This window comes from Equus caballus, chromosome 9 (assembly GCF_041296265.1).
Source record: "Equus caballus isolate H_3958 breed thoroughbred chromosome 9, TB-T2T, whole genome shotgun sequence".
Classification (NCBI taxonomy): Eukaryota; Metazoa; Chordata; class Mammalia; order Perissodactyla; family Equidae; genus Equus; species Equus caballus.
The window spans coordinates 98503178-98519678 of record NC_091692.1 but is presented as its reverse complement, the minus strand read 5'-3'; the positions used below and the strand labels follow the sequence as shown (position 1 = coordinate 98519678).

The 16501-nt window shown below is 49.8% G+C and overlaps 1 protein-coding gene across 8 annotated transcripts in view; it reads left to right on the top strand.

The window, feature by feature from the left end:
* The window catches only part of ARHGAP39 (Rho GTPase activating protein 39), a 125015-nt gene that overhangs the window by 65201 nt on the left and 43313 nt on the right, over positions 1–16501 (top strand). For all 8 annotated transcript variants that reach the window (XM_023649237.2, XM_023649236.2, XM_070222622.1 and 5 more), the window contains exon 3: positions 9148–9582. In XM_023649237.2, coding sequence (XP_023505005.1) covers positions 9148–9582 — 435 coding nt within the window. The remainder of the gene's footprint in view (positions 1–9147; positions 9583–16501) is intronic.

Genomic DNA, 16501 nt, shown 5'->3' with positions numbered 1-16501 from the left:
CTGGAACCAGGAGGGCTGCAGACCAGTCTGTGGCCCTCAGGTATTGCCCCACAGCCTCAGTCCAAACCTGGGAAATCGCGGTCATCTGATATCCTTCCACCACTTTCACCAAATGTCTTATTTTTTCCTCCAAAGTCATTCTAAATACTGTTGCCAAATAAACCTTTCTCAGTCTCAGCTCGGGTGGTGTCAGTGGGCTGCTGCTGTCAGTCCGTCACCTGCAGGGTCATGATCCCTCCTCCCAGCAGCAAAGCCCCCAGGGCAGTTTCAGCAGTTTCTCTGTTACACGCCTGGTGACCGAGTGTCCTTGCACTGACCGAGTGCTGGGTGTGGACGGCACTGACTCCAGGGATGAAACGCGTCTTCTCCCATCTGCACAAAGTCCACTCTCCCCACCTGCCCAGTAGGAGTCTGGGTGGAGGAGCTGACTACCGGCTAGCCCTGGCTCCACTCCATCCCTGCCTCGCTCTGTGCAGGGTCTGCCCGGCCTCCCTGTCCGGCACGCATTCTCTGCTCCTTGGTTCCCTGGGGGTCTTGGTTCAATGCTGTACCCCAGGAGGTACCCAGAACATTCTTCTGAGAAAGTGGGGGTCCTGCCCATATGCAAACAGGATCGTGCTAAAAAGGGAACAAACACTATTCTTTGTTCAGAGAGAATTATAACCATTAAATTCATTTGAAAGTGTATTTAAAGCAAAAATAAGAATTGGTATTGCTTCTTTAGGGCTTAGAATGTTCAGTTCAGGGCTCTTTGAGCTTCTCTGCTTGAACAGTCCTCCCTTTGGGAGTGTCGGGACTGTGTTCTGGCCAAATCCAAACGCTATGAGCCAGGAGAGAAGAGCAGCGTGGCTGTGTGAGGTGAGGTTCAGGGGTCCCCATCGTGGGGCAGCTGCCTGCAGGGAGCCACGGGTGCCTCCCTTCCTCCCTGCAGGGAGTACCAGAGGTGCAGCATCGGCTGAGCCATCGATTCCCCGTCTCTGAGCCCTTGGTCTCCTGCATCCTCTCTGCCCCTGCTGAGGGGTCCATGTCGCCCTGAGTTCTGACCCGGGACCCACAGGGGCCTGCTCCTCTCCTAACTGCTCAGGCTCCCCTCCCCTCCCATCTCCTGGCCCTTGGGGAACACACTCGATCTGTCCATGGGGCAGGCTCCTGCCCCGCCTTCCTGAAGCCTCCATCCTTGTTCCCCCAGATCAGCCTGAGTGAGACCATGTCAGGCCTGTCCAGAACCTTTGACTGGCTTCCCTCTTCACCCGAGCACGACCCACAGTTCCTGCCTTGGCCTCCAGGCCTCTGCCTACAGGTGCCTTCTTTGGGTTCCCCCAGCGTTGTCCCAGCACTCTTTTTTCTTCCTACAACGGAGAGAGCCCTCGGTCAGCCAACCATCTTCTTCAGAGTCCAAGCAGGTCCCTTTCATGTTCTTTGGCCCATGCAGATCAGTGCCTCTCAGCATGGGGTAGCTGCCCATGGAGTCCTGATGTCTGCCTGGTGGGAGAAAGGAGGTGCCCATGCAAGGGGCTCCATGGGTTGGGGCTGTCAGCTGTCCCGTGAGCAGAGCCCAGTGGACCAGGAAGCTGAGAGCAGAGCCATGAGCTTTGGTGGGAGTGCACTCCATCCCTGAGGTGGCCCAGTGAAGTGACCCAACTCCCAGGTTTAGCAGTTTGCTCCAAACTCAGTATAGAAAATGGCCAGCCAGCAACCAGCCGGGTGGTCCAGGCAGGAGAAGGCAGGGGGTCCAGGGGCTCAGTGCTGGGCCAGGAGGTGGCTCGCAGCAGGGGAGGGGTGCACCCTCAGGACGGAGTAGGGAAGCAGGGCTGCTGTGGTTCCAGGCACTTAGGACGTCACAGTCCTGCGTTGAGACTCAGGGCAACAACGCCCACAGAAGCAGTGATTCCCTAAAGGGGTACTTGATGGAGCTCTGGGAGCCAGCATTGTGCACCTGCTGGTTTCCTGGGGTCCGAAAGTTTCGTTGCTGCGAGTGTGGCAGAGAAGGAGTGGAGTTGGTGTGAGGGGCCGAACCATGCGCTGACTGAGGGTCTCAAGGGGAAGCCGCTGCTAAGTAACCCTCACCACCCTCTGGGTTCTCTGCAAGGCAGTCATTAGGACATTCACAGAGAGGAGCAGGTGAGAGAGAGGTGAGGCTTCAGAATACTGATCGTTTTGCATGGTACCATGGACAGCGTGTTGGAGCCTGGAGTGGCTCCTGCAGAGGCTTCGCACCATGCCGCCCATCCTCCCCGTCATAGGGTTTCCTCCGGTAGCACTGCACAGTCCTGCTACAGGAGCAGAGAAGGACGTGGGACAAATCCAGGGGTAGAGGGTAAACACACAAGGAAACAAGGCATAACAAGTGAGGCTCAGCAGGAACAGCCCCATAAAAATGCCAATATTGAAATTATCAGGGTCAGAGTAGCTTTTTTTAAAGAAATAAGCTCATAAATGTGTGCAGAGAACAAAAGACCCTGAAGAATGACAATGGAGATTTGGAAAAGAACTAGCAGGTTGAACACAGCCAAAGAGAGAATTAATGAAGTAGAAAGAGGAACTAAAGAAATGATCTGGTAAGCGGCAGACGAGACATGGATGGGAAGTGTGAGCCACATGCAGGCACAGGGGCTCCTGTGACAAGCGTGACGAATCTTCTATGGGAGTTCCAGAAAGAGGCAAGGGCGTGGGGGAGGGGGGTATTTGAAAAGATGCTGTGGAAATTTTTCCAGAATTGTTTAAAGAGTCAACCCTCAGATCCAGGAGTTCCCCAAATCCTTCATTTCAATAATTAAAAATGAACCCACACCTGAATCCGTATCATAGTAAACTGCAGAACACATAGATGGAGAATTATTCATTTTAACCATTTATCTGCCAAATTGATTGTGTTTCTACATAATCATGTTATATCATACACAAATGAAAATAGGTTTGTTCCTTGTTTATTCACAAGTGAATCTACAGTAGAGTCAAGAAAATTTAGCAAGATTGCTTATAAAATAATATACAAAATAAACTGCATTTCTGTACACCAACAACAATCAGAAAATTCTTTATAAAATGAATGATGCAAACATTAAAACATCAACAGGCAGGCCAGGGTGTAGAGTAACAGACTGTGCTGTGCACGCTCAAGGAGAGCAAGTCAGTGTCCTCTGGACGGTTGCTGTCTACTCCTGGGGCCCAGCGTCCCACTGCTGCAGTCTCCTTGCCAGGCTGCAGAGTCACATACAGATCTTCCTTGACTCACGATTACATCCAATAAAGCCGCGGTGAGTTGCAAATATCATAAGTGGAAAATTCATTTAATACAGCTAACCTACCAAATTTCATAGCTTAGCCTCGCCTGCCTTGGTGCTCAGAACACTTACGTTAGGCTACAATTGGGCAAAATCCTCTAACACAAAGCCTGTTTTATAATAAAGTGTCAAATATCTCATGTAATTTATCGAATACTATTCTGAAAGTGAGAAACAGCTGGTTGTATGGGTACAGAGGGTTGTCAGCGTGTCGGTTGTTAACCCTCGTGATTGCAGGGCTGACTGGAAATGCGCTTGCTGCTGCTGCCCAGCATCACGAGAGAGGATTGCACAGCATATTGCTAGCCCAGGAAAAGATCAAGATTCAAAATTTGAAACATAGTTTCTACTGACTGCTGTCACTCTCGCACCATTGTAAAGTTGAAACTAAGTCGAACCATGCCAAGTTGGGGACCATCCGTATAAGGACGTTCACAGCAGAATTGTGAGAAGTAGCCCCAAACAACAAACTCAGATGTCAGTAGCAGAACTGATAAAGTGCCGCCACTTCATCCAGTGCAACACTGTACACAGTGAGCTTGGGCAAGGTGCGGCTGGGCAGACCACCAGTGAGTTTCAGCTGTAAGTGAAAGAAGCAAAATACAAAGTATACAGTTTTCTTGTTTGAATATATTATTAAAAAATAGACACACCTGAACTAATTTGTTTAAGGTTGTCTTCAGAGATGGTAAAACTATAAAAGCAAGGAAGTGGTTGCCTTAAAACTCAGAATAGTGGTCTCCTCGAGGTGAACAGAAGTGCGACGTGGGGAGATGTCAGGGATGCTGCATTGTTTTTTTCTTGATGAGTGCTATACAAACGTTAAAACATAATTGTTTATTATACTTATTTTTATATTCTGTACATTTTTCTGTGTATGTTGTATGTCATGATTTTATTTTTAAAAGAGTAAACATACCATTTACAATAGCAGGTGTGTGTGTATGTGTATAAAACCTGGGAATAAATCTGACAAAAGATGTACATACCCTTTAAAGAAGACCTAAACGTGTGGATACACCATGGTCTGGGTGGAGACTAAGTCACCACAAAGACGTCCCTATTCTCCTGGGATAGATCCAGCGAAGGCACCTACTATGTTTATGCACATTGACAAGCTGATTCCAAAATCCATGGGGAAGAGCGAGAGTCCAGAGCAGCCAAAACATGCCTGATGAAGCAGAGAAGTAGGGACCCAGCAGTGCTGACTGTGCAGAGCTGTCGTGGGTAAGACGACGTGGTGCTGGTCAGAGAAGGATCGGCCAACAGAGCCAGCAGGGAGCTCAGGCACAGTGTCCGACACTGTCGCTCCTGGAAGAAAGGCTGCTGTGTAACGACCCATCCTGAGACCCCTGGCTGTCCACGTGCAGAAAATGAAATGTCACACAGTAAGCAAAATCGATTCAGGTAGTTAACGAATTGAATATGAGAGGCAAAGCTGCAAAACTTTGTCAAATCAACTTATTGGAGAATGTTTTTGATCTAGAAATAGGGAAGATTTCTTAAACAAGGCAGAAGAGGAGAAATCGACTATAATTCAACTGTAATAAAATTTAAAACATAATAAAATTAAAAACTTCTTTTTATCAAAAGGCAAAGGCACCATAAAGAGAGTGAAAAGACAAGCCACAAGTAGGAGAGAGATTGGTAACAGACTCAACCAAGAGGGATTGCTATTGAGAATACATATGTTTTATATTCATATATAAAATATATGTTTATATTATATATGTTTATATTTACATATGTGTTTATATTCATATATAATATATATGTTTTAAAAATACAACTCCTACAAATTAGCAAGAAAAAAAATTTTTAATGAGCAAAAAGTCACTGTTTCTAGTAAATGAGAAGTATAAATGGCTCATGAATATGAGAAAGATGCTTGACCTCATTAATAATCAGGAAAAATTTAAAACCTCATACATGGGCATTCATTATACTAATCTATTTTTGTGTATGTTTGAAATTTTCCATTATAAGATTTGAAAAAAATTAGATAAGTAAAAAAGGAAAAATGTAAAATTGTGCCAAATTCCACTACTCCTAGGCAACCCTTTTTAATACTTGGCTTTACCCTTCCAGCAATTTCCTACACAAATATATACATATAAACATGTTAAGCCTTTTTTAAAAAAGGCTATATAACTTTGTTTAATTGTTAACTGTAAAAGTCCATCCCTGTCATTAAGTTTGGATTCACATTAAAACACACCCCCAAAGGGAGAGACCATTGATCATTACACCCTCTCAGGAAGCTACCACTGATCACCCCCCTACACAGGGAGAGACCATTGTCCACCCCCTCTCCCCACCCACCAGGGAAAGACCATTGACCACCCCTGCCACCCAGGAAGAGACCACTGACCAGCCTTGCCCCCCCAGCCCCAGAGACCATTGGTACCTGCACACACACACAGGGAAATAACGTTGATCATGCTCGCCCACAGGGAGAGACCACTGGTTGCATGCCTGAGGGATGTGCTGTGCAGGCCAGTAGAAAGTGTGCAGACACATGATGGAAATGTCCACTAAATCTTTAAAACTTTAAAGATTGACACTGAAAGTCTTATTGTATGCCATAGTTGGAAAATGTATTGAATGGTAGATAATGTCTCTTAATTTTTGTCTCATTACAAAAGTAATCTGTGAAAATTATAGAAAACTTGGAAAATAGAGAAGAGTGGAAAGAAGAAAAGGTGCTACCATGGCAACCACTGGTAACATGACAACGTCTTTATCCTACGACACTGAGGATAGAATTCCAACTAATACATGTAGAAGGATCGACAGAAGCAGACAATCAGTGTTGGGCCAACACCGCAGTAATGAATGTTTCCAGCAAGAATCATCAGTGAATGCTAAAATAGTGGGTGAAAGTGTGACAAGAAACAGGATAATTAAGTAGAACATCTCCCCTCCAGACACATCCTAGTCACAAGGAGAAAGAGCAGCAACATGGTGGGGGGACTCCTGGGGTGCTGCTATCTGCTGTGGACAGAACCCCCCAGGGCCCAGAAGCTCTCCTGCACACTCCTGCCAGACGCCCAGAGAGCCCCTCACCTTGATCCCTGCATGTCGTCTATGGAGTAGTAACACAGGGAATCTGGACGAAGGCTGTTCTTTGAACTCTTTGTAGACCTGAAATTGTTTATGTTATGGACTGATTGTGTCCCCCCAAAATTCAAGTTGAAACCCTCCCCCTGTGTGATGGTATTTGGAGGTGGGGCCTGTGGGGTGATTAGGTATAAGGGTGGGGCCCCGTGAAGAGATTAGTGCCCTTAGAGTGGAGAGCTCACTGCTGACTCTGCTCTCCCGCCACGTGAGAACATGGAGATGGGGCTGCCTGCAGCCGGGAAGGGGGCCTCACCGGCACCCAACCTGCCATACCCTGGCCTCGGACTCCAGCCTCCAGCACCGTGAGACGTAAATGTCTGTTGTTCATAAGCCACCCAGTCTGTGGTGTTCTGTTCTAGCAGCCTGAGCATTTCAAAACAAAAAGTTAAAAATATGAAAATAAAAGGGGGTGGTCAGTAGTACCAAAAGTGGCACAGTTCCATCGAAGACCGGAAAGTGCTGTTTGTGGATCCCTCAGTGGCTCCTGCAGGAGTGTGGGCCGGCCTGCAGTCATGAGCTGAGTGGTGGAGGGAGCTGGGCAAGGGACGGTGGAACGCAGGCTGTGGAGGGGGCGGGGGAAGAGGGGTTGCCCTGGTCATCAGTGAGGAAGGTGTCTGTTTGGGAAGTGCTGGTGCTGAGGAAACAGGACAGGTCACTCCCTGCGCTGGATCCTTGGGGGTGGGGTGAGGGCTCCACATTGCTCACGTGTGGCATCGGGAACATGCCTAACCAACATCCCAGCTTCCTGCTTCCCTGGAGCAGCAGCATTATGCAGAGCCTCCTCACACTGGGCACCACTGCTCGCTGGTGGTCCTGGGACACACAGTCGCCACCCCTCCTCCTCTCTGCTGTCCCCATCTGCTTTTGGCTTCCTTTTGTTTCTAAGGCGAGCTGAGCATGACTGTCTCCTCATCCTCTCCATCCCATCTCTCATACAGCCTGCTGCTTCTCAGGGTCTGGTGAGTCCCAGGGGCGATCCCATGTTGGCATTTCCTCCTCCAGCCTTCAGGATCCCCAGGGTGCACCCTTCCCTCTGATCCTCCCTCATCTCCTGCCCTCTCCATGGCTCCACTTGCCATCCACATCCTCCAACTCATTGTGCCCCTCAGCCCCCATGGCAGAGCCCCATCCCATGAGGCAGCCCTCCCCACGTCCTCTGCCCTGCCAGGCCACTCCACTTCCTGTCCTCCTGCCTGGCCTCACTGCACTGTGCTGGGTGCCCACACTCAGGCACTGGCTGAGACACGGGCCCTGGACTCACCTGGCCCTCCTTGTGGGCTTCTGGAAGGGTCTGCTGACCCAGAAAGAGGCCCCAGAGCCTGCAGGGCTGCTGCAGGGGGCACTGCCGCTGGGAATGGACAGTGAGTAATGGGGGCTGGGCGTGCCTTCTCTCCTCCCTAAACGGGCAGCCAGCCCTCAAACAGGTCTGGTCTCAGAGTAGGGTGAGGTCCTCAGAGAATGAGCACTTATGTTAAGGCCGTCAGCGCCCCCTCGCCCTCTGCCAAGCCCACCTTTGCTCGCACTTGGAAGACACGGCCTGGAGGCAGAGAGGGAGCTGCAGGCCACCCCTCATTGTCTCCAAGCCCCTGGAATTAGCGCTCTTTGTCCTGGAGACCAGACTTCTGACCATCACAGGGGTGGTGAGAAGCAGGCCTATTGCAGGGTTTCCAAACAGCAGATTGGTGGACAGACAGGCAGGCACAGAGCGTCCACACTGCAGAGTAGTCTGTGGCATTTAGAGGGTTGTTATTTATGTGGAAACTTGGAAGCAGAATAAAAATACACCAGATGTCAGCTGGACCACACCCTGACATCAAACGTATCAGCATTAAAACTGCCTTGTTCTAGATAGAGTTAATTTACATTGTTTTCCAAGTTATCTTTTTTTTTTTTGGTGTGGAAGATTGGAGCAGAGCTAACTTGTTCCTCCTCAAAGTGCCAGTACATAGTTGTATATCCTAGTTGTAGGTCATTCTAGCTCTTCATTGTGGGATACTGCCACAGCATGGCCTGATGAGTGGTGTATAGATCCGCGCCCAGGATCCCAACCAGTGAACCCAGGCCGCCTAGGCGGCGCACGTGCACTTAACCACTCAGCCTGGCAGGCCCCCCAAGTTATCTTTTTAATTAAAAAAACTTACCAGGATGGAAGCTGTGTCCTGGGGGTGGGGCGCTCTGGGGGCCCCTGGGAGGAAACCGTCTCTGCTGGGCCCAGTGTGGAGATGGTGGTCCCTGTTCCTGCTGCAGACTGATGGGCAGTGGTGGCCCATGGTGGTGGCCCACGGTGACCAGGCAGGCTGAGAGCAGCCAGGGCTCCTGGAGGATGCTGCCGGACGCGAGGAGAGTGGACAGCCCCTTTGAGGCGGGAGCTCCGTGCCCCCTCCACATGGGGTGGGCCAGAGGGGCCAGACCCAAGACCCCTCAGAGAGCGCACAAGGGCCTGGGAACTAATGAGCATTTAGAAAACCAGGGGTGGAACGTGGGTTTGGGCTGGTTTTATTTTGTGACAGGATTTCCTGCTTTTGAAACTGTTGGATGTGAGAAAAGGTCTGATGCTGGATGTAGGGTGGACCACCTGGCGGCTTGGGATGCAAGGCACGTTGCCTAAGGGATGGGGCTGCCCGTGGGTTGGGGGCCAGGCCCGGGGTGGGGCCCCCTGCTTCTCTCTGCCAACCTCCCGTTCTGGTCCTGGGCTGGCCGCCTGCAGCGCCACCACACGCTAATACCATCTTCTCTTTCTCAGGCTGGAGTGGGTGGAGATCATCGAGCCACGCACCCGCGAGCGCATGTATGCCAACCTGGTCACCGGTGAGTGCGTGTGGGACCCACCCGCTGGCGTCCGCATCAAGCGCACCAGCGAGAACCAGTGGTGGGAGCTCTTTGACCCCAACACGTCCCGCTTCTACTACTACAATGCCACCACCCAGCGCACCGTGTGGCATCGGCCACAGGACTGCGACATCATCCCCCTGGCCAAGCTGCAGACCCTGAAGCAGAACACCGAGTCCCCCCGCGCCTCCGCAGAGAACAGCCCTGGGCGAGGCAGCAGCGTCAGCCGTGATGGCAGCACCAGCTCCTCCCTGGAGCCCGAGCCGGACGTCAGTGAGAAGGCGCAGGAACCACCAGGGAGGGCGAACCGGCAGGCCGTGTTTGGGGCTGTGAAGGAGGAGAGCGGCAGGTGAGGCGGCCCGGGCAGACCTGGGGCACGGGGGTGGGGCCTGATTGTTCCGTGAGCAGTTGCCTGTGCCCACTGCCACCTATGTCCCCAGTGGCTCTCGTCTCCGTTTGACAAGAGCCTTCCGTGATGGGGAGGGTTGCGTGTCTCCTCACCTTTCCCCTCTGGCACCAAGATCTGCCTCCCTGCCAAGTGGCCTCTGGTGGGGACAGTAAGTGAGAGCCGCTCTCCTCTCCTTTCCTAGATGCAGCTGTCAGGAAGTGTCTGGGGCTGGAGATTTTCTGGCTAAAAACTGTGGAATTGTCTGGTTCTGTGTGCTTTGGGAAGTGCAGACATGGCGTTAGTACCCCCCAGAGGCAGCTCCCACAAAGTACATGCCATGAAGGGGAGGTGCCTTCTCCTGGCGAAGCCCCGTCTGGGCAGACGAGGCCTGTGATTCTCAGGAGGCAGGTCCTCGGGGACCTGAAGGACGGGCACCAGCATAGGTGCCAGCCCTCCCCTGCCCAAACTTGATGGGTCTCACTAGAACCCCAGAGGACGGTGCTATTGTCATCCCCGTTTTACAAGTAAAGGATTGAGGTGGTCAGGCAGCGGAGCAGAGCGTCCAGGCCCTGTGCCCCAAGCGCCAGAGAGACCCCAGGACTCTGGCCTTGGGGTTGAGGATGTGTCTGCCCCGTCCGCCAGCCGCCATGGCTGTGTGCAGAGGTGACACGTGGTGGTGGATGCCTGGCCTCCCTCTTCCTGTTAACCTCATGCACATCAGGATATCTTGTGGTGCTCATATACCCACCATGTGGTTTCAGTGGCAACATTGACCAGAGTGTGCACCCCGGAGCCTGCACTCTGGTGCCCCATACCCCGGAGCCTATACCCTGGTGCCCCATACCCCAAGTGCCTGACCCCGGAGCCTGCACCCCAGTGCCCCACACCCTGGAGCCTAGACCCTGGCGCCCCATACCCCAGAGCCTGTACCCCAATACTCCATATCCTGGAGCCTCACCCCAGTGTCATGCACCCCAGTGCACCATACGCTGAGTGCCTACACCCTGCTGCCCCATACCCCAGAACCTGCACCCAGTGCCCAATACCCTGAACCTGCGCCCCAATGCCCCATACCTGGGAGCCTGCACTCTGGTGCCTCATACCCCAGGTGCCTGCTCCCCAGTGCCCCATACCCCGAGGGCCTGTACCCTGCTGCCCCATACCCTGAGTGCCTGCACCCTGGTGCCCATATCTAGCAGATACTGTTCTAGGCCCCAGAGTAGACCCCTGGGCCCAGTGCCCAAGGAGCCAAGTCCAGAAGGAATGGCTGGATGGTAATGTGCCAGGATGGTGTCTGTCCTGGTGAAAACCACGTGGGGTCCCTTTTGCTCCATGAAAACGCCATGCGGGTGGCCCAGGATGGAAACAGGCCCACTGGCAGTCAGCAGCAAGAGTGGTAACGCCATTCTGTGCCACACAGTCTGGTGTTTGTGCAGGCGGCTTTGGGGTGCACTTAGGTGCTCCTGCGTGGGATTGGGAAGACAGGACATGTATTGGGGTCAGATCAGTGTGGATGCTGGACACACACTAGGGGTCAGAGGCCAAAGAGGCAATGGCTGGGCAGGTCTGAGCGGGCTTGGAGGGGAAGTTTGGGAGTCTTCTGCAGAAGGGGAGCTTCTGTTGGTAGGAGCCAGAAGTCCCAGGGGGAGCAGGAGGAGAGAGCAAATGGGTGGGTGGGCTGGGAGTTAACATCCTTAGAAACAATGCTCCCACCTCTGGTCCCCTCCTGGAGCCCACAGGCTCTCCCGTGTTTCCTCTTACACAGCAGACCTGGCAGGTTCAGGGCTCAGATAACGTCTCATTTTTTTGTTTGTTTCAGGGTTTTTTGTTGTTTTCTTAAAGATTTTATTTATTTATTTATTTATTTTTGTGAGGAACATTCACCCTGAGCTAACGTCTGTTGCCAATCTTGCTCTTCTTTTGCTTCAGAAAGACTGGCCCTGAGCTAACATCCATGCCAGTCTTCCGCTAGTTTGTATGTGGGATGCCTCCACAGCGTGGCTGATCGGTAGAGTAAGTCCGCACCCAGGATCCAAACCCACAAACCCAGGCCGCCGAAGCGGAGCATGCGGAACTTTAACCACTTAGCCACAGGGCCGGCCCTAGAGTCTGGTTTTTATTGGACCGTGATGATTTTGAATTCTTTATTGGTTGCTGACTCATCTCTGTAATTAGGTGAAGGGATTGGATTCTTTTTAGGATTCTGTTGACATGTGTGTCCATCACCCACACTCTGGGTTCCAGGTCTTGATAAGCAGCCGCCCTTCTCTGCCCTGCGCCCTCTACCCTCCAGCCAGCACCACGCTGTCTGCGGGCAGGAGTGTCCTCTTTCCAAAGGTGTCTTGGATGTTCTGTGGGATTCCTGGGTCAGTTTGGGATCAGGTTTCCACAAGAATCCCTGTATGGATTTGGGTTAGAATTGTGTTGAATTTATGGATCAGTTTGGGGGAAATGGACATCTTGAGTATGTCGTCTTCTCCCACGTATAAAGATGGTGCATTGTATACTTTCTCCACAAAGGCCTTGCCTATTTCTTGAAGGTTTATTTCTAGGCACTTTATCAATTTTATGGCTCTGGCTTTTGTAAGTTATATCTCTTTTTAAAGCCCTATTTTCTGATTGTTACTGGTATACAGATGTTGATTTTTATATGTCAGTGTCGTTTTTTACACTTTGTTGAGCTCTCATTAATCTCATTAATGATTCATCATCCGTCTCCTGGATTGCCTGTGATGCTGGCCCCACCCCACGCTGGCCAGGACTTTCGGAACGAGGCTGAACCAAGGAGGGCCAGCACCCTGGCCTTGTCCTAACGCTCAGGCTGCAGGCCTGCTGTCCCTGGGGTGCTGGGATGCCGCCTGTCAGCCTAGGAAGTCTTCTGCTGTAGGCTGTTGGTCACGAACGGGTGTAGTGTTTTATCAAGTATGTTTTCTGAGTCTATTTATGTCAGTGTTGTGGGCTGAATTGTGTCCCTCAAAAAGATTTGTTGAAGTACTAATCCTCAGTACCTGTGATGTGACCTTATTTGGAAATAGGGTCTTTGCAGATAGAATTAGTTGAGATGAGGTCACACTGGAGTAGAGTGAGCCCTAATCCAAGAGGCCTGGTATCCTTATAAGAAGATAGAGAACGCCGGTGAAGACAGGCAGAGACTGGAGCGACTTAGCCACAAGCCAAGGGACGCCCAAGGATGGCCGGCACCAGGAGCAGGAGGGGGGCCTGGAGCAGAGTCGCCCTCAGAGCCTCCAGGAGGAGCCAGACCTGCCACACCTGGCTTTTGGACTTCCGGCCTCCAGAAGTGTGAGGGAGTGAATTTCTGTTGTTTTCAGACTCCCAGTTTGTGGGGCTTGGTTACAGCAGCCCGGGACGCCGCTACAGTTGACATTTTTATTATTATTATTATTCTGTATTTCTTGCATTCCTGGGATAGTAGGTCTCTGTGATTTTTTAAATAGATTCAGGTTGCTAGTAGTTTATTTAGGACTTTTTTTCCATATTGATAAGTAAAATGGCCTGTACTCCTCATTCTGTGTTTGGCTGGTTTTCACGTCAGCGTTGGGAGCACTTCCTCTGAGACATTATCTGTTCCTGGGTGTGTGGCAGTTGCACTTGCACACGTCCGGGCCTGTGGCTTGTGTGGATAGGATACGTTTTTAACTACTGATTCAATTTCTTTAAAGCTGGCAGGAATATTCAGGTTTTTAATATCTTAAATCCAATTTTATAAAATATGTTTTTACTAAATGGTCCATTTATCTAAGTTTACAAATGTACTGGTGTAAAGCTCTGTGCAGTGTTCTTTGTCTTTTGAGATACTCTCCCCCTGTGTAACCTACTCCTCACCCTACAGTTGCATGTGCTCGTTCACCCGGTCAGTTTTGTAAGGGATTTTCTGTGGCATTCTATGTCTTTTCAAAGACCAACATTTGGCTTTAGTGAGCCTCTCTTGTATCTTTGCTCTTTTCTTTATATGACTTTATTTTCTCATTCCTTTTCTAACCTTTTGTGTTGGAAACTTAACACATGCGTTTTCACTGTTTCTTCTAAGATGAACTTTGAGAAACTAGACTTTTGGTGGTGAACATGATGCAGTCTGAGCCAACATCTGCTGCCAATCCTCCTCTTTTTGCTGAGGAAGACTGGCCCTGAGCTAACATCCATGCTCTTCTTCCTCTACTTTATACGTGGGACGCCTACCACAGCACGGCTTGCCAAGCAGTGGCCTTGTCTGCACCTAGGATCCGAAGCGGCAAACCCTGGGCCGCCAAAGCAGAAGGTGCGAACTTAACCGCTGCGCCACCGGGCCAGCCCCTCAACATACTGTTTTAGTTTTATTACACAACTTTTGGTATGTAGAATTTTCATTGTTGTTCAATTTTAAGTAGTTTCTCATTTTAATTATGATTTCTTCTTTGACTCATTTATAACTAAGAAATGTCTTAATTTCCAAAACTGTAGGTTATTTTTCATTCTTGTTCTTGATCGCCAACTTAATTTCATTTTGGTCAGAAAGCATGATTTTTTTTTTAGGAAGATTGGCCCTGAGCTAACTTCTGTTGCCAGTCTTACTCTTTTTTTTTCTCCTCAAAGCCCCAGCACATAGCTGTATATCCTAGTTGTAAGTCCTTCTAGTTCTTTTCTGTGGAATGCCGCCACAGCATGGCTTGATGAGCTGTGTTAGGTAAGTGCCCAGGGTCCGAACCAGCCAACCCTGGCCTCCAAAGCAGAGTGTGCGAACCTAACCACTCACTCATGGGGCTGGCCCTGATTTTTTTTTTTTTTTTTTTTTTTTGAGACTTGCTTTGTGGCCTAAATCCTGAATTTTTGTAAATGATTTTATGACTACTTCAGAAGTAATTTCTATTCTCTGTTAATTAAATCTAGGGTTCTCTGTATGTTCATGAGGTCAAATCTGCTGTTGTATTCATTGAGTTTCTTACTAAGTTTTGGTCTGCCTGATCTAGCAATTCCGAGAGGTGGTGTCTCCACTGGAATGGTGGAATCTGTCTGTTTCTCCTGTCAGTCCACCTGTGCTGCTCCCTCTGTGTTGAAGCTGTGGTTTGGTTGCACATACGTTTAGAATGCTTGTTTTCCTGGTGCTGTTTCCTTCTGCCATTATGTAGTAATGCTTACTACCCCTCATGGTGTTTTTGCCTTGAAGTCCACTTTCTATGACGTTAACATAGCACTGCTGTCTCTCTTTGGTTAGTATTTCCCTCTTGATGTCTTTGCACTAACTATAGTCCTTGTCCTTATACTTTGGGTATGTTTCTTATAATAATGAATGGCTGTTCGGTTTATTTCTCATCCTTTCTGAACACCTGTCTCTGGTTGGGCAGGATGGTTGCAATCGTGTACTGTGTTTTCCATCTACAATTGCTTGAATCTGCAGATGCAGAATCTGCAGGTATGGAGGGCCACTGTGTATTTACTGAGATCACTGATGCAGCAAAAGGACGTAGTTTATCATCTTTTCGTGGTTACCTTTTGTCCGTTGTCTGTGCGCACACCACTCCCACGCCATTGTCTAAGGTGTGTCTTGCTGTGGGAGTGTGTTCTTATGAAAGGTGGTCTGGAGGCTGCACACCTTCTTGGTGGTGGGAGGCTGTTCTTAGGCTGCGTCCCTGCAGTTCCGTGCACTTGGCGTTAACCTCTCACCAGCGGGACAGCCCTGCCCCTCTGGGGGCCTGGGTCGGGTGTCCTGGCCTTTGTGCTGCCCCATGAGAGGTCAGCAGGGCAGCCCCCAGCGCTGGGCTTTACCCAGCCAATCCAGTCAGTCCTCGCTTTAATGTTCATTCCTTGTTTGCCCTTGATTTTGACTGTCTCTCCCAAGCTTGGCAGCCTTTTGAGTTTTTTCTTATGTGAATTGCCTGCTTATATTTTTCTACTGGAGTGGTTGGCTCACTTTCTGTATAAGTTTGCAGGAGTTCCTGGTAAATTCCAGATGTCAGTTCCTTGTTCGTTTCAGACATCATGTGTATCTTCTCCTTCTCTGCCACCTGCCTGCTAACTGGTTGGTCCCTGGTGTCCTTGATTTTGATGCAGCTAAGTTTATGGGCATTTTTGCCTTGTGGTTTATATTTTTAATGTTTTGTTTAAAAGTTCTTCCTTGGCCTAGGCCCAAGTATATTCTCTTACATGTCTTGTGTTAACATTATAGTTTTATTTTTGCCATTGAGGCTCAGTCTGTCTGGAGCCACCATTGTATAGGGCCAGGAGGGCTCCACCTTTCACCTCCTACACTGCCCGCCTTTGCCCAGCAATGCGTGTGCTTTTCACCCGTGCTGACTTGATCCCCCACACCACACAGGAGCCTGTGCTGTGGGCCCTGAGGCCCGTCCGTCTGTTCTTAGTCAGCACCACCTGAGCCCATGGTGGGTGTCACATGTGCGGGGGGAAGTCTCCCTTCTCCTCTTTGTGGTTAAGACAGTCGTGGCTAGTTGTGAACTTTTATTCCATTGTGTATATTTTAGAGTTCAAGTTCCTCAGAAAATTCAAGGGGAAATTCCGTTGGATCCATTGACTTGCATTTTGCGGAGCGCTGACCCCTCTGCCACATTAGCTCATCCTCTGTGAGTGCTGGGCCATGTGCTCACACTGCCTCCTGGGTGCTCGCAAGGTCTGCAGTCTTTAATTCTCCGCTGTTTTACATTCTCTTTTGCTAGTGTGAAGAGTTCCTGATTTTGTGTTACCTTATTGTTGGCTATTACTATTATAGAGAGATATTGGGCTGCCTTTCTCTTTATTTATTTTTTTGCCTCCTACTAGATTAAGTGGGTTTTGTTTTATTTTCCCCTCCTCTGGTCAGGAAATTATATCTCTTATTATTCTGTGAGATTTTTATTCATTGATTATACTTAAAATATTCATGGCATGTTTG